The 18517-nt window shown below is 41.6% G+C and overlaps 1 protein-coding gene across 2 annotated transcripts in view; it reads left to right on the plus strand.

The window, feature by feature from the left end:
* Positions 1 to 18517, plus strand: part of GLB1 (galactosidase beta 1) — a 107582-nt gene that overhangs the window by 42130 nt on the left and 46935 nt on the right. For both annotated transcript variants that reach the window (XM_055414735.2, XM_088831752.1), the window contains exons 6-10: positions 751 to 931; positions 5951 to 6009; positions 7695 to 7816; positions 7908 to 7948; positions 10057 to 10169. In XM_055414735.2, the coding sequence (XP_055270710.1) occupies positions 751 to 931; positions 5951 to 6009; positions 7695 to 7816; positions 7908 to 7948; positions 10057 to 10169 (516 nt within the window). The remainder of the gene's footprint in view (positions 1 to 750; positions 932 to 5950; positions 6010 to 7694; positions 7817 to 7907; positions 7949 to 10056; positions 10170 to 18517) is intronic.

Genomic DNA, 18517 nt, shown 5'->3' on the forward strand with positions numbered 1-18517 from the left:
GGTTATCCATTTTAAATATAGCAGTGCATACGTGCTAATCCCAAACTCCCTAACTATCCCTTCTTGGGGGCTCTCGGTTTCTTAAGTGCATGGTCAAAGACAACGTATTCCTTGTATCACAGAAGTTTGCTTTGTGTTGTGTGCTGGTTGAAATTTTTGTGTTTGGGCAATTTTTAAATTTGTGTAAAACTGTGAGCTGTAACACACACACACTAATATGCAGTGAATGAAGCACTGTGGCGAGAACGGCCACAGAGTGACCACCCAAGATGGGAAATGCACACCAGGACCCCAGAAGCTTCCTGATCACGCTCTGCTTTTTCTCACTGTCCTGACTTTCATGACCGTCAGCTTCTTGCTTCTTTTTACACTTCTACCAACTATCCGCACACCCACACTTATAGTTCGGTTTTAACTGGTTTGGATTTTCTGTTCGGGAAGTTGTATTATGTGTATTTTTTTAGTGTCATGCTTCCTTCATTAAACTCTATACCGCTCAAATTTTTTTAAAAAATATTTATTTATTCATTTGGCTGCATTGGGTCTTACTTGTGACTCACAGGCTTAGGTGTTTATGCTGAGTTGCTCTTTGGAAAATGAGTTTTGAGGATCAAGTGTAGGAGATGTTTAGGGGAGGGGACCACTAAGCCTCGTCATCAGAGAGGCTCGGGGAGTTTCTCCAAACAACAGTTTGCCTTAGAACACTGGAGTCTTCTGATTTCTTTCCCCTCCTCTTTTTCAAACTTGCAGGTTGAAAATGAATATGGAAGCTACTATTCCTGTGATTACGACTACTTGCGTTTCCTGCAGAAGCGTTTCCATGACCACCTGGGAGAGGACGTGCTTCTGTTCACCACGGACGGGGTGAATGAGAACTTCCTGAAGTGTGGGACGCTCCAGGGGCTCTACGCCACCGTGGACTTCAGCGCAGGTTGGTGTCTGCAGGAACCAGCTCAGTGGGCGGATCTGGGCCTTTTATTCAGTCAGTTGCTCTGGGCAGCTGTTGTTTAAGTGGCATGGGCATATTGAGTAGGACTTCCCAAATTTTCCTTTATCTGTAACGGTACAATAGAATACTTGATAGAGCACCCCTTGGTGACAGAGATGGTTTGATGTCAGCTGAGTTGGCCCTTAGGACACAGGCTCTGTTTCCAGCCCTGGTGGAGCTGGCTGCAGCCTGGAGTCCTGTTTTCTTAGGGGCTGCTGCCAGGGGTTCCCCTAGCTGGAGGAGCTCCTCTTTCAGGCTGTGTCTGGGATGTGCTGTTCTTCTCCGCACCTGCTGCCTCACCGCCCCCATTCCCTCAAGTCGTGGCTGGATGCTTGGGCCGGGTTGAGGCCACTGTGAACTCTGAGGTCAGCTCTGGAGTGCAGAGAACATACCTGGCACTTCCGTCTTCTTTCTGTATAACTCATAACACTGGGAACTGTGATGGGCCCGGAGGTGGTTTGGTAGATGCTGCAAAAAATCGTCTTTCCTGATGCATTCATGCTGTGTGAGCCACCGAGGTTCTGCACATGAAAGCATGGCTGGGGTGCTCAGGCTGTAATGACATTAAGAGATCTTCATGTGGGTTGAGAGCAGCTTTTATAAAAGGCATCACGATTAAGTGCAATGTGATCCTGCAAAGGGTCCTGTACTTTTTTTTCTGTTTGTTTTGGTTGTTGTTATTATGAAGGACATTATTGAGACAACTGAAATCTTTGAATAAAGGCTTTAGATAATGGTATTCTATCCATGTTAATTTCCTGTTTTTTTAAATCATTGTATTATATTTATTTAAAGAATGCTCTTGCTCTTAGGGGATACTTGCTGAAGTATTTAGGGGTAAAGGACCATCCTGTCTACAACTTATTCTCAAATGGCTCAGAAAAAAAAAAGTGCATATTTACATAGAGAGGAAAAAACCAATGAATGTGGTAAAATGTTAACAACTGGGGAACCTGGGTGAAGGGAAAATAAGTTCTTTGTATTATTCTCACAGTTTTCCTATAAATTTGGAATGATTTCAAAGTAAAATGTTACCCCACTTGCCCAAAAGACCAGCTTTTCAAGTAGCATAAAGACCCCTCTGTTGTCCTGTCTGAGGGAGGAGACACACGTCCAGCATTGCCTTCTGTAGAGAAGGATGTTCAGACTGAAGTTGCATTTTTAAAGAAATTCTTCTCCACTACGAACAAAGAGATAACTGGCTCTGAGTGAACTGAGTGTTTCTAGAAACATGGTACATTGCTCAGATCATTCGGTGATGAAGTAAGTCGTCTACAAAGAGCTGCACAGGAAGTGGCATGTTGGTTTCCTCCTGCTTTGGCACATTTCCTAACACAGTGATGAAAAAGCACAGTATTTTTCTGTTGGGAGGAACAAATTGAGGATTATCACGAGTTAGTTATAAGTGTTATTTGTATGTGGGATGACAGCATGGTTGCTACCGCTGTGGGTTCAAGGACAGACACTCAAGGCCAGTGTACCTGGGGCAGGTGGGATGGTGGCGGCTTCATTTACTGGAGTGAGAGGGGCAATGCCTGGGGCAGATCCCAGGAGAAGCTCTTGAGAGCAGGTTTCAAGATCTGGAAGCCAAAAAAAAAACCACACACACACCAAATAACCCAATCAAGAAATGGAGAAAAGATCTAAATAGACATCTTTCCAAAGAGGACATACAAATGGTCAAAAAGCACATGAAAAGAGGTTCAACATCACTAATATTAAGAATTACAGAAATATAAATCAAAACGACCATGAAGTATCACCTCACACCAATCAGAGTGGCCATCATCTAAAAATTTACAAACAGTAAATGCTGGAGAAGGTGTGGAGCAAAGGGAATCCTCTTACACTGTTGGTGGGAATGTAAGTTGGTTACAGCCATTATGGAGAACAGTATAGATGTTCCTGAAAAACTAAACTACCATATGAGCCAGCAATCCCACTGCTGAGGTTAGAGCAAAAGAAAACTAGAATTCAAAAAGATACACGCACCCCCAATGTCAAGTGCAGCACTGTCTACAATATCCAGGACACAGAGGCAACTTAAATGTCCATCAGCAGAGGAAGGGATAAGGTAGATGTAGCGCACACAGGCAGTGGAATATTAGCCATAAAAGAGTGAAATAATGCCATATGAAGCAACATGGATGAAGCCAGAGATTGTCATACTAAGTGAAGTAAGTCAGATACAGAAAGACAGATGTCACGTGATATCACTTATATGTGGAATCTAAAAAAAAGGGGGGGGTATAAATGAACTTACAAAATAGGAACAGAGTCACAGATGTAGAAAACAAACATGGTTATCAGGGGATAAGGTGGGAGGAGGGATAAAGTGGGAGGTTGAGACTGACATATTCATACTGCTATGTGTTAAATAGATAACGTATAAAACCTGCTGAATAGCTCAGGGAACTCTACTTAGTAGTCTGTAGTGACCTATACGAGAAAAGAACCTAAAAAAAAAAAGTAAGAGAGTAGATATATGTATATGTAAAACTGATTCCCTTTGCTGTACACCTGAAACTATCACAACATTGTAAATCAACTCTACTCCAATAAAAATTAAAAAAAAAGATCTAGAAACCACCTAATGCTTAGTTAATAGTGAGACATTTATAACCATAAAGTAAATGAAATTCCACTCTTTCTTGATCATCACTTTCTCTCCTGACAGCTAGCCTCACAGAGAAGCCCAAGACTTGCCCGACGGCAAGGGGTTATTTGCAGACTTGGCTGGTGTCCTTGCACTCTGGGACACCTGCTGCAGGAACTGGACAGTGCAGTGTGAGCCAGGGTGTCCTCGACTCTGGCTGGAGAGACACTGTTTGTGCTCATTACTTCTCTGTGAAGAAACCCTTTCTCTTTTTAGAGGCAGAGGGGAGAACAGAGGGCGTGGGAAGCACGATGAGACATAGACATCCTAATGGAACACTAAGACAAAAATTGAGCACAAGTGGTCTGGAATGGCTTGAGATGTACAAATTAAAATACAGAGTGTACTCTGTGATTCAGAATAAACGTAATTAGAGCACGATTTGTCCCTTTGATTTGTTAATTTGTTGCTGTTGTTCAGTCGCTCAGTCATGCTGGACTCTGCGACCCCATGGACTGCAGCGCGCCAGGCCTCCCTGTCCCTCACCATCTCCCGGACCTTGCTCAAGTGTGTGTCCACTGAGTCGGTGATGCCATCCAACCATCTCATCCTCTGTCGTCCCCTTCTCCTCCTGCCTTCAGTCTTTCCCAGCATCAGGGTCTTCTCCAGTGAGTCAGTTCTTCGCATCAGTGGCCAAAGTACTGGAGCTTCAGCTTCAGCATCAGTCCTTCCAATGAATATTCAGGACTGATTTCCTTTAGGATGGACTGGTTTGATCTCCTTGCTGTCCAAGGGACTCTCAAGTCTTCTCCAACACCACAGTTCAAAACCATCAATTCTTTGGTGCTTAGTTTTCTTTATGGTCCAACTCCCACATCCATCCATGACTACTGGAAAAACCATAGCTTTGACTAGACAGACCTTTGGCAGCAAAATAACGTCTCTGCTTTTTAGGTTTGTCAAATTTTTTTCCAAGGATCAAGCATCTTTTAATTTCATGGTGGCAGTCACTATGTGCAGTGATTCTGGAGCCCAAAAAATAAAGTCTGCCACTCTTTCCACTGTTTCCCCATCTGTTTGCCATGAATTGATGGGACCAGATACCATGACCTTAGTTTTTTGAATGTTGAGTTTTAAGCCAGCTTTTTCACTCTCCTTCACTTTCATCAAGCAGCTCTTTAGTTCCTCTTCACTCTCTGCCATAAGGGTGGTGTCACCTGCATATCTGAGGTTATTGATATTTCTCCTGGCAGTCTTGATTGCAGCTTGTGCTTCATCCAGCCCAGCGTTTCTCATGATGTACTCTGCATATAAGTTAAATAAGCAGGATGACAATATACAGTCTTGACCAACTCTTTTCCCAATTTGGAACCAGTCTGTTGTTCCATGTCTGGTTCTAATTTGTGACACCGTGATGCATATGGTGCTGTGGAGGCACCAGGAAGTATGTTCAAAGCAGGGTCATCGTTTAGGGAGCAGCTTGCTCAACCAGATACCTGAGTGAAAAGAGCTGCACACCAGCCATGTGTCGAGGCTTTGGGGGCACAGAGGAAGCACAAGGCCTATGTCATGATCTCCCAAAGGAATGCAGTCAAGAGAGGCCCAGACACTGTTCACAAAGGAAACATCATTCTGTGGTCCCCACAGTCTATTGAATGTATGGTCTGAGTCCCCACCTAAAGCAGTCCTCACCTAAAGCTGGCTTGGAGGTGTGCAGGCCCACGGGGCTATGAGGAAGGGCAGGGAGCCTGAGGCTCAAGTCCTGCAAAGGAATCTTTTTTTTTTTTAATTTTATTAATTTATTTTCAACTGTTCTGGGTCTTCATTGCTGCACATGGGCCTTCTCTGGTTGCAGCGAGTGGGTACACGGGCTTCTCACTGAGGTGGCCTCTCCTGTTGTGGGCTCTCGGTGCATGGGCTTCAGGAGCGGCAGCCCATGGGCTCAGCAGCTGTGGCACATGGACTCAGTTGCTCTGCCTCATGTGGGATCTGCCCAGACCTGGGATTGAGCCCATGTTCCCTGTATTAGCAGCTGGATTCTTATCCAGTGTGCCACCAGGGAAAGTCCTCTTTTTTAATAAATGAATACTTGGCCGCGCCAGGTCTTAGCTGCGGCACTCAGGATCTCTCGTTGTGGAGCACAGATTCTCTGTGGTGTGCGTGGGCTTAGCGGCTCTCCTGCACGTGGGATCTTAGTTCCCCAAAGAGCGATCGAACCCACGTCCCCTGCATTGGCAGGTGAAAGACCCTGCAAAGCAGATTCTTAACCACTGGACCCATTTCCTTTGGGAAGTCGCCAAAGGAATCTTTTTCTCTTGAACTTGTTGCTCCCATGGCTGAGCACTCTCCTCTTTCTCATTGTTCAGGTACCAACCTCACAGCTGCTTTCATGCTCCAGAGAAGACTTGAGCCCAGAGGACCCCTGGTAAGAGTCAGGGGTGAGGCATGGGGAGACCACTTGGTTCTACAGACATCTTTTCTGCTGTTGGAGGAGAGTGATGAGGTGCTGTGAAGGGTGGGAGTGGATCCTTGGTTTCCCTGGGTCTGGGGTCAGAACTGATGGGGCTGTATAGACCGCCTTCTGGACACATGGGAAACAGCTGAGGCCCTGCACTGGAGGGCCAACTAAGCCCACATGCTGCAGCTAGAGAAGCCTGCTCGCTGCAATGAAGACCCAGTGCAGCCAAATCATTAAAGAAAGAAAGAAAGAAAGAAAAAGAAATACAACTGATTTTTTTTTAATGCAAAAGAGAGAGAGAAAAAGCAGAGCCTAATGAGGGGGTCTGTTCACCGTGGTCCCCATTCTATCCCCTCCAGAATGGATCCTAGTTCTCCTACCAGGGATCAAACCCACATCCCCTGGATTGCAAGGCAGATTCTTAACCATTGGACCGCCAGGGAAGTCCCAGGCTCTGCACCCTGGCATACCTCGTCACCTTTGGTCCTCGTGGCAGCTCTCATAAGTGATGTTATGAGAGCTCATTTTTTTTCAGTGAGACTCGGTCACATGCCCATGCTTGTACAGCTGGTGAGGAGCAGGGCCAGGATCTGAGTTCAGGTCTGTGTTTTTTTGAGAGCTCTTGGTGACGGAGCTGCTCCGCCTTTAATCTGCTTAGAAATCACACAGGAGTCTTGTGAAAATGCAGATGTTGATTTCCTGGGTCTAGGGAAGGGGGCACTGAGTTTCTGACAAGCAGCCAGGAGATGTGGGAGGTAGGGTTGCTGACTGCTCTGGGAGTTGCAGGGCTCTGTGGCATGCTCCATAGGCGGCTGGGGGGCAGAGCGGGCAGTGAGGTCCTGGCAGGTGGGCCCCGCCCATCAGTGAATGTGTCCCTCTTTCCGCTTCCCCTTTCCCCGCAGTTGTTGTTACTTGGCCCCACGTAAGGGGTGTCTTCCCCGCAGCAGGTCAGGCTGCCCTGCCTGTGTACCCACCTTTGTACAAAGCAGCCTTTTCTAAACCTGGCCTCTGCTTGCTGAGTCATGCAGAACCCATGTTCACAGACTCTGAGTGGAACAGTTTCCTGCAGCCTGAGACAAGAAGTCCCCAGAACACATCCAGCTTTCTTTCTTTTGTAGACAAGGGCTTGGCTCAACAGAAACACCAAGCGCTAGAATATTTGGACAATACCTACAACACATTAAGTCAGTCTGATATCTAAAGAGTGTCTATATGTCACTTTGCTGTACAGCAGAGGTTGGCACAACATTGTAAATCAACTATTCGTCAATTAAAATAAGTCAACCTGAGATCTGAAAATCTGGATTCACACAAAGGGTGAATTTGTCGCTAATTATTTCAAAAAGATATTTTGTCATCTGATTCTTTTGCCCAACAAACTTTCCTCCCGTATTCAAACTGGGGATTGGTTAACAAGATTTTGATGCGGGTACAGCTTTTCAGGAACACCTGCGTTGTCCACACCTGAGACCTGAGTTTAGGCAATACTATTATGAAATGTCCTCATTGGTCCCCCAGTTCCCAGTAAAGCAGTGAATGTCAGCGGCTCCCTCTACCTGTTCTTCAGTGAATAACCTAGGGCAGTAGTTACTGGAACGCCCAGCATGTGAAGGTTTAAGTCTGTCCTAAGCTTCATATCCCTCTCTTTTTAGATCAATTCTGAATTCTACACTGGATGGTTAGATCATTGGGGCCAGCGTCATTCAACAGTCAGCTCTAAAGCGGTGGCTTTCACTCTTCATGATATGCTTGCTCTCGGGGCGAATGTGAACATGTAAGTGTTAATGTTTGGAGGGAAGGGTGTCCTCTGTAGCTGTGGGCTCAAGGTGAGCTGTGGGCTCATCTGTTCTCTTGTTTCCTTATAGGTACATGTTTATAGGTGGCACCAATTTTGCCTATTGGAATGGTAAGAGCGATTAATATTTATTTGTAGAATCTAATAGTAGAATGTTTCTGGTGCTTGATTTTGTCCATGCCTGTGGCCATTTGTGATTCTTCTGTTTTGGTTTGTCTTCTCCTAAATTTTCTAATATGTAAGATTGCCTGTATAATATAATGCATGATTTTTTAAAGTTGAGTATGCAGGTGTTATGAAATAATCAGTGTTATATGAATGCGTAGCATTAGGATGCTTATGAATTACCCTTCTACACTTGTTTTAGATGTTCAAAAGTTATTTTTTACAATTTAATTCAACATTTCAATTTAATTTACAAATGTGTAAGAATCATAGAAGTGGAAATTTTTTCCCTATGTAAATTTGAATTTTTCTAGGTTTTCTTTATTTTATTAATTTTATTGAAGTACAGTTGCTTTACAGTGTATTTCAGGTATACAGCAAAGTGATTCAGATATATATATAGACAGATATAGATACAGATAGAGATATATATATTTCTTTTTCAGATTCTTTTCCTTAATAGGTTACTATAAAATATTGAGTTCTTTGGCTGTACAGTAGGTTGAAAAATCATTTTTCTTTTATTTGGTCACACTTTATGGCATGTGAGATCTTAGTTCCTTGACCGGGGATCAAACACATACCCTGTGCATTGGAAGCATGGAGTCTTAACCACTGGACTGCCAGAGAATTCCTACAAAATCATTTTTCTTTAAAAAAATTTTAAGGGCTGTAAGTTGTGCATTTAGAAACTATTGTTTAAAATCCAGCTAACTAGGCAAGTCATAGTCTCTGGCTATAACTTACTTGTTCATATATTCTGGTCTTTTTTCTCTTTCTTTTTTAAAAAACATTTTATTGAGGTATAATTCACATACCCTAAAACTGATGATTTTTAAAATATATGATCTAGTGGTGTTTAGTTTAGCATAAACTTGTGCAGCCATTACCACTATCTAATTCCAAAACATTTTCATTATCCCCAAAGAAACCTCATACTCAAGAAATGCCCCACTGCTGCTTCTCCCAGCTCTTGGCCACCACTCTTTGTTTTTATGGATTTGCCTGTTCTGGACATTTAGTACAAGTAGAACCACACAATATGTGGTCTTTTGTGTTTAATTTATTTTATTTAGCATAATGTTCTCAAGGTTCATCATATTATAGTGTGTATCAGTACTTCATTCTTTCTTATAGAGGAATAATATTCTATTATATGGACATACTACATTCTGTTTCTCCATTCATCAATGATGGACATGTGGGTTGTTTCACTTCTTTTGGCCATTATGAATAATGTTGCTATGAACATTGATGTGTAAGTATTTGTTTGAACCTCTGTTTCAGTTCTTTTGACTGCACACCTAGGATTGGAAGTGCTGGTTCACATGGTAACTAACTCTATGTTTAGAGTTAGAGGAACTGCCACAGTATTTTCCAAAGCAAATGCACCATTCCTATATTTCCTATATGGTCTTTTTTTTTTTTTTTCTTTTGGCCACACCACTTGGCATGTGGGATCTTAGTTCCCTGACCAGGGATTGAACCCTCGCCTCCTGCAGTGGAAGCATAGAGTCTTAACCCCTGGACCACCAGGGAAGTCCGTACATGGTCTTTTTTTGGGGGTAGGAAAAATTATGATAAAACTCTCCCAGTTTATTTGGTCTGATAACCCCATAGTGATTTGCTGGTGATCCTGGGCCCAGAAACCTGTGTGTCTACCATGGACCTTTTTTTAGCCACAGAGGAGGTCATAAACAAGATCACAGCTGCAAGGTTAACAGTCAGACATGTGAGTCATGCCATAGGACTGGCCACTGCTGGCTGTGAGATGTCTGGGGGCTTTGTTGGGAGCTTCAGATGCCCTGCTGATCCAGTGCAGGAATATCTGCTGGGGTTGCTGAGAGAGTAAATGGGGAAGGTCCTTTGTAGACACCAAGGTGCTTAGTGAGGGCCACCTGCAGGAAGAAACCTTGCATTTGGAGGGCCACCTATGTGTCACTTAACAGTTGGCTCTAATGTGTTTCCTTATTCACCCCCTCCACAAATCCAGAAGAACTTGTCACAGGAGAAGGCCTTCTGTAGTAACTAGTGGCCTGGTTTTTGTCTTCCAGGAGCCAACACGCCCTACCAACCACAGCCCACCAGTTACGACTATGATGCCCCCCTGAGCGAGGCCGGGGACCTCACTGAGAAGTATTTTGCTCTGCGGGATATTATTCAGAAGGTGAGTGCTTTGTACATGCTCCAGGGGCTGGTCTTGGACCAAGCCTGCCTGGGACTCACGATGCTCTGCAGATATCTTCCTGCAGTCAAAAGGATGGATGAAGGGAGGCATCAGCTAGACTTGACCTCAAGTTTTGGCCCCACCCAGTTAAGAGTGAGCCTGTCAGCAAGTGAGGCCACAGCACACGGTTGTGTTGTAAAGATCAGAAAGAACATAGGTGAAGCCTCGGGAATAGCCCTTGCACATACGCTGTCCAGTAAGTGTTAGCCGTTCCTATTATCTATACTAAAGGTATAAACGTGTTTCCACATAAATAGTTGAAGTGTGCGGGAGAGAAAATCTATGGGCATTGTGAACACAGGGCAAGTGTGAGCTCTCAGTAATGCTTCATTTTTCTGCTTTGGAGCAAGTGATTGCTATTTCCTCCTGGCCTGACACCTGAACACTTAGTCCTGCCAGCATTGTGACCTTTTGAGGCATCCAACGCACCCAGGTGGGGTTTCCTGTCTCTGTGTGGCTTTAAAAAAAAACCCACAGTTTTTCTGCTCAGTCACCTGAGTTTTGAAGTTAAAAAACAAAGGTTTTCTGCCTATAAATGGTATAAATTTTTTTTTTGTTTTCAACATAGTCTCAATTTAAGCCTAAGTGTTAAGGTTAATATTATGAAATACTTTAAACCTATTAAAAAGTAGAGTCGATACCTAACTACTCAGAGTTTGTTCATCTCATCTGCATTTTCAGATGTGTGGTTAAAATGTTGCTCGTGTGATTTTTATTGTGGGTTTAATCTCTAGAATTTAGAGTGATGACTCCCAAGTTCTGTCTTGTACATTTGTTCTCTGTTTCAAAGCTCTCTGTTCCTATCTTTATTGTTTCCTTCCTTTATTTGAAGCTTAGCTTTTTAGACAAGACTTTGTTCTTTTCTGATATAAATACTCAAGTCTGTACCTTTCCTTCAAGTACTGCTATGGCTCCATCTCGTAAGTCTTGATATGTAATATATTTATTATTATTTGCTTTTAAACATGCTTATTTTGACTTCTCTTTGACCCTTCAAATGTTCAGAAGTGAGGTTTTAAAATATTAAAAACACAAGTGTTTTTCTAGTCTGATGGTTTCTCACATAGTTGCATTCTGGTTAGAGAATGTTTCGAGTATAATACGAATCCCTTGAAATTTATTGAACCTCCTCATACAGCCTGGCTTATACCAATATGAACAAATATTCCATGTATTCTTGAAAAGACCACATGTTTTATAATTGTTGGCTATAATCTGTATACGTGTTCATTTGATTAAACTTATTAATGGTGCTATTGATATCTTCTATATCCTTCCTAATTTTTGTGAGTTCATTCTATTAGTTACTGAGAGAGTTGTGTTTATGTATTTCTCCTTGTAGTCCTGTCAGTTTTTGAGGCCATATTATTAGAATGCAAATTGAGAATTCAATCTTTTTGTATCATTATATGGAAACTATCTCTGATAATGATTTTTGCCTTAGAATCTGTTATGTCTGGTACTAATATATACTTACCTGCATTCTTTTACCTAGTGTATCTTTCACCGCGCTTTAACTTCAAGCTTTCTATATCCTTTCTTAAAAATCATCCCCCAAAACTCTGTCCCAAAACAGAAACAAACTCACAGACATGGAGATCAGACTTGTAGCTGCCGAGGGAGAGAGGGACGGATTGGGAGCTTGGGGTTAGCAGATGGAAATTATTATACATAGGATGGATAAAAACCAGGTCCCATGGTAGAGCACAGGGAACTATATTCAATATCTTTGTAATAAACAATAATGGAAAATAACGTATAAGTGTGTAACTGACTTCATTGTACAGCAGAAATTAACACTGTAAATCAACTTTACTTCAATAAAAATAAAGTAAAAAATAAAAACATACATCCTTTGTAAACAGGATATAGCTGGATTTTTAAAAATCTCATTTGAACATTTTGTCTTTGAACTGGTGCACCTACCCATCATCATTCATTATAATTCTTGATATACACCGATTCATTTCAGCCATCTGGTAATTATCTGCTTGCCTACCTTCTCTGTTTTGTCTTCCTTTCTTCCTTTCTTTTGAACTGTTTATTCTTGTTTTCTTATATCACCGCCCCCTCCACACCCTAATTTGGATGGTATCCTCTGTATTTTCATTTCTTTAGGGGTTACCAGCTGAAGTGTAACGTATGTGCACCCCACCCTCCCCACAAAAGCACAGCTCATTAGTGTAGAGCTCAGTGAATTTATAAAACACAAACTCCTGGAACCAACACACAACCCCTCAGAAGCTTTCCTCATGTTCCTTCTAATTACTGACTTTCCACTGACCTTGATCACCACAAGTTAGCTGTGCTTGTTTTCTGACTTTATATAGATGGGTTCATACAATATACACTCCTTTATATCTGGCTTTCAAAAAACTTTAACATTCAGTTTTAATTTATAATAATTTAAAATTAATCTATATCTCTGCTTCCTTCCTACAACCAGAATTTTATCTCACGTTAAATTACATGAGTGCAACTACATGTAATTGCAACATGTAATATAGTTCAATTACATCCCTCCTGACTTACATGCTTTGAATGGCACGTATTTTAGTAGTGGGCTAGCTGTGGATGTGAATCTTCAAGAGAGATTTGTTTTCTCCCGAGTTTATCACTTAGTAGCTTAAAACACGGAGAAGGCAATGGCAAGCCACTCCAGTACTCTTGCCTAGAAAATCCCATGGATGGAGGAGCCTGGTAGGCTGCAGTCCGTGGGGTTGCTAAGGGTCGGACACGACTGAGCGACTTCACTTTCACTTTTCACTTTCACACATTGGAGAAGGAAATGGCAACCCACTCCAGTGTTCTTGCCTGGAGAATCCCAGGGAAGGGGGAGCCTGGTGGGCTTCCATCTATGGGGTCACACAGAATCGGACACGACTGAAGTGACTCAGCAGCAGCAGCTTAAAACAACAGATGTTAGGAGTTCCGTGGTGGCCTGCTGGTTAGGATTCTGGGCTTCCACTGTCATGGCCCAGGTTCAGTCTCTAGCTGGTAAATCCCACAAGCTTTGTGGTATGGCCAAACATATATATATATATATGATCTCACACAGTTTCTAACAGTGAAGAATATAGGCTGGCTTAGCTGTATGTTCTAGCTCATGAATTCTCCTGAGGCTGCAGTGAAAGCTGTTGGCCAAGCAGCAGACTCTAAAGATGTGTGGGGCTAAAGGTTCCATTTCTTTCTTTTTTTTTAAATTGAAGTATAGTTGATTTACAGTGTTAGGTTAGTTTCCTGTGTACAGCAAGGTGATTCAGTTATACATACATATACATATACATATTCTTCCCCACTGTGGTTTATTACAGGATACTGAACATGGTTCCTGGTGCTATTTATCTATTTTATATATACAGTAGTGTGTCTGTGTAACCCCAAACTCCTAATTTATCCCTCCACCGCCTTTCTTCCCCTTCGGTAACCATAAATTTGTTTTCTTTTCAGTTTTGTTAATTGATTTACTTTTGGCTGCACCGGGCCTTCTGTGCTGCGTGAGGGCTTTCTCTGGTTGTGGCGAGCGGGGACTACTCTTCACTGTGGTGCGCAGGTTCCGCATCGTGGTGGCTTCTTTTGTGGAGCACAGGCTTCAGTAGTTGTGACTCTTGGCTCTAGAGAGTGGACTCAGTAGTTGTGGCGCCTGAGCTTAGTTGCTCCAAGGCATGTGGGATCTTCCTGGACCAGATATCAAACCCATGTCCTCTGCATTGGCTAGCAGATTCTTAACTACTAGACCACCAGCAAAGTCCCCATAAGTTGGTTTTCTATGTCAGTGAGTCTGTTTCTCTTTTGTAAATTAGTTCATCTGTACCAATTTTTAGATTTCACATATGAGTGAAATTATATGGTATTTCTCTTTCTCTATTTCATGTAGAGTGATAATCTGTAGGTCCATCCTACAAAATGGTGTAAGTTTATTCTTTCTTACGGCTGAGTAATATTCCATTGTGTATATGTACTGCATCTTCTTCATCCAGTCATCTGTCAGTGGACATTTAGGTTGTTTCCATGTCTTGGCTACTGTGAATAGTGCTGCTACAAACATTGGGGTGCATGTGTCTTTTTGAATTACAGTTTTGTCCAGATATATTCTTAGGAGTGGGATAGCAGGATCATGTAGCAGCTCTATCTTTAGTTTTTTGAGGAACCTCCATGGAGACATAGTGGCTGCAACAACTTACATTCCCACCGGCTCCCCTTTGAAAGGTCCATCTCACATGGCTAAAGGGCAGGTCACTAAAGTTCCTTGCCATGTAGGGCTCTCCATGAGGTGCTCACAATGTGGATTCCCCCAAAGTGAAAGATCTGTGAGAGAGAGGGCACCTCCAGATGAAAGTTACAGTCTTTTAAAAAAAATTTTTTTTTAAATTTATGACACATGGGATCTTATTTCTCAACCAGGGGTTGAACCCATGCCCTCTGCAGTGGAAGCATGGAGTCTTAACCACTGGACTCCCAGGGAATCACTGAATCACTGAACTCCTAGGGAGTCACTGAATCACTGAACTCCCAAAGTTGCAGTCTTAATTACCTAAACAAAGAATGACATCCCATCCCTTTTCCACATTCTTTCCTCCAGAAGCCAGTTACTAAGTCTGGGCCATCTTCACGGGGACTAAGTTCCACTTATTGAGGGGAAGAGGATCAGAGAATTTGTGGGCATATTGTTAAAACCATCGTGTCCCCTACAGTCAGAGCCAGATTTGTCACAGTCAACACTCATTGTAACCATAGGTAACTTTTGGTTATGCTGCGAATCCAACAGGTTCATTTATTTCCTTTAAGGGTTTTTTTATTTATAGAGGTTGCTTTTTCCCTTTTTGACCTAATTTTGTTTAATTATATAAAATTACAAAGTATCAGTATCTTTAAATGTTTCCTCTATGACTGTTAAGATTTCCAAGAAAGATGTCTTCTGATTTTCTGCCTGGAGTAAGCGGATGGCTGCCAGCATTCTGCACGCTGGAGCAGGGCTGGGGTGGTGGTAGTTACTTTTTACTCTATACATGATCACAGTCTCCCCTTTCAAAATGCTCCAAATGTCCTTAACTCTGCAGGTTAACCAGGAACCCAAAGACCATGTTTTCTCCTCCCTAGAAAATGAATCTCTAGTCCCAGGTGGGAGAGGGCATTGCATACAAAAAGCAGTGTTTCTCAAATACCAGCACATCAGAACCACCTAGTAACTTGATGGAAATTCTAATTCCACTGAATCAGAAACTCTGTGGGTAGGGCCAGCAATCCAGGATTTTACAGTCAGAGGAGACTCTGACATGCAGTTTGAGGCTCTGACATAGAGTTTGAGAACCCTAGCTTGGAGAAGAAATCTGTGGATCATGCCCCTTATTTAATTAAGCACCTGTACCTCCCAGGTTTGGAAGTACCTGGTGCTGTCAGTTGCGAGCTTTATAGTAATTCTTCAGAACCAAACTGAATTGGTTCTTAGTCTCCTCCCATTCTCTTTGCCTTTCTTACTAGTGATTTGCCATTCATTTGTCAGTTTTCCAGCTTCCAAAATTTCGTTGCTGTTGTCTCCTCTCCTGTTCTTCAGTTCTGTGTATTTATGTCTTAAACGAAAATCTGTTCACTGAGATTTTACTGGTGTTTTGGGCAAGAATGACATCAGATGTTCTGTGTAGTGAGCCTTCCTAACCTAAATGGTCTCATTCTCTGTAATGAGATCATCACATGCTGTTGTACATATAGCATGCTATTATACTATTTAGATCTCCTGCCATTTACTTAAACCATTTCTAATTGATGGCCATTTAGATCATTCTGAACTTTTATTTTACATATTTAAAATTTTTTAAATTAATGTGGCTACACCAAGTCTTAGTTGCAACATGTGGAATCTTTAGTTATGGCATGTGGGATCTAGTTCCCCGACCAAGGATCAAACCTGGGCCCCCCTCCACAGTGGAAGCCCAGAGTCTTAGCCACTGGAAAGTCCTAGTCTTCCGTCTATAGTCTTTCAGAATTTCCCCAGCTATTATAAACTTCCATATTATTCTATCAACTTCAAAACAAAAACTCAAGATATCTGTTGATGTTTTAATTAGTTTTGTATTAAATTTATACATCAAATTAGGGGTGATATTTACTATATTGAGACTTAGCCAAGAAAATTGTTTTCTATCTATTGGAGTCTTCTCCGATGTCCTTGTTTTAAAGTTTTCTTAAAAAAATAGTCCCTGTCCATTTCTGAATATGTTTATTCTCAGGTATTCTATGTTCCTAATTCTAATATCATTATAAATGGAGTCTTTTATTTCTTCATGAAAAATATTAGGATATATATTTGTCTTCAAAATATAACATCTTGAAATTTTTTTAATATACAGAATAATGTTGCAGACACTCATGTACCCAATACCTAGATATAACATAGGTTATTATGAAATCTTTGCTTCTAATTGTTTAAGAAGATAATACAATGCAGATAAAGCTGGGTCTATCTCCTGTTTCTTGCCCTCCTCTTCAGATGGAGGAGGAGGGAATGGTATTTATCCTTACATACATTTTGTGATTTTACCATAAATGCATGCATCCACATATACTATATTTAATTTCTTCAGTCTCTTTAAATTGTACATGAATATTCCACTGTACTTTCCTTTTTGAATTATTGACTGATTTATATGATTTTATTAATGTTATAGTGCCTGTGGACTTACTTCTGTTGCTTCATCTCACAAACCATTTCAGATTTATGTATTTATTTTTTAACAGATTTATTTAGATATAAATCACATACTGTGGACTTCACCCATTTAAGGTACACAATTCAATGGATTCTGTACATTAATTTTTAAAATTGTGGTAAAATATATATAACATTAAATTTGGCATTTTAACCATTTTTAAGTGGTTAAAAACTCAGTGGCATAAATTACATTCATAACGTTATATAACCATGGCCATTATCTATTCACGGAATCTTCATTCACCCAGACAGAAACGCTGTTATGCAATAACTCCCCATTACAGCGTCCTTTCAGCCACTGGGAAGCTCTAGTCTACTTTCTGCCTCTGTGAATTTGCATATTCTAGATGTTTCACAAAAGTGGAACCATACAGTATTTTCCTTTTGTGACTGACTTATTTCACTTAGCATGTTTTCAAGATTCAGCCATGTTATAGCATGTGTCAGAATTTCATTTCTTCTTATGGTGAATAATACTTTATGGTATATATACAGTCAGTGCATACCATAATCTGTGGGTTCCACATCTGCAGACTCAACCAACCACAGATTAAGGAACAAAAACAAAACAGAAAGTTCCATAAAGCAAAACTTAAGGTGGTTGCATAGCACCAACTTTTTACATGACATTTACATTGTGTTTACAACTATTTACATAGCATTTACACTGTATTAGGTATTATAAGTAATCTAGAGATGATTTAAAGTATATGGGAGGGCTTCCCTGGTGGCTCAGTGGTAAAGAATCCACTTGCCAAAGCAGGAGACACAGGTATGATCCCTGGTTTGGGAAGATCCCTCATACCTTGGAGCAGCTAAGCTCGTGTGCCACAACCATTGAGCCTGTGCTCTAGGGCCTACGAGTGGCAACTATTGAGCCTACTTGCCACAACTGCTGAAGCCCACATGCCCTCGAGCCTGTGCTCTGCAAGAAGAGAAGCCACTGCAGTGAACAGTAGCCCCCACTCACAACTAGACAAAAGTATGCACAGCATAGCCAAAAAAAATTTTTAATTATTAAAAAAAGTATATGGGAGAATGTGCACAGGACATATGCAGATATACTCAAACTTCTTGAACATCCTGGAATTTTGGCATCTGCAGGAGTCCTGGTGGTCCTGGTGGCAGTACCCTGCAGATACGAAGGGACAACTTGTGTACCAGTTTATCTATGCATTTCATTCATCTCTTGATGGACACTTTGAATTGTGTGACACTCTTTTGGCTATTTTGAATAACACTATATTAAACATCAGGGCACAAATATCTGTTCAAGTCCTGCTTTCCATTCCTTTGGCTATATACCTTGCAGTGGTTTTGCTGGAGAGGCTTATTTTTGGAATACTTTTCTTTCTGAAATAATGAACATGCAATGCAAATCAAACTTAAAAACAGATATTTACACGTGCTTTTTTGCACAAAACATCGTCTTATCTTTGGCCTCATCACAACCTCACACCCTTATTCTCCTATACATGTAGCTGCTTCTTTCTGCCTCTTCCCCACTCCTGCAGCCCCTCACATTTTCTTGACCTTCCCCGGCTCTTATGATTGCTGGCTGTTAGAGTCACTGCCACCC

Source organism: Moschus berezovskii, chromosome 24 (genome assembly GCF_049115385.1).
Source record: "Moschus berezovskii isolate FMDL1 chromosome 24, NW_MosBer_1.0, whole genome shotgun sequence".
NCBI lineage: Eukaryota > Metazoa > Chordata > Mammalia > Artiodactyla > Moschidae > Moschus > Moschus berezovskii.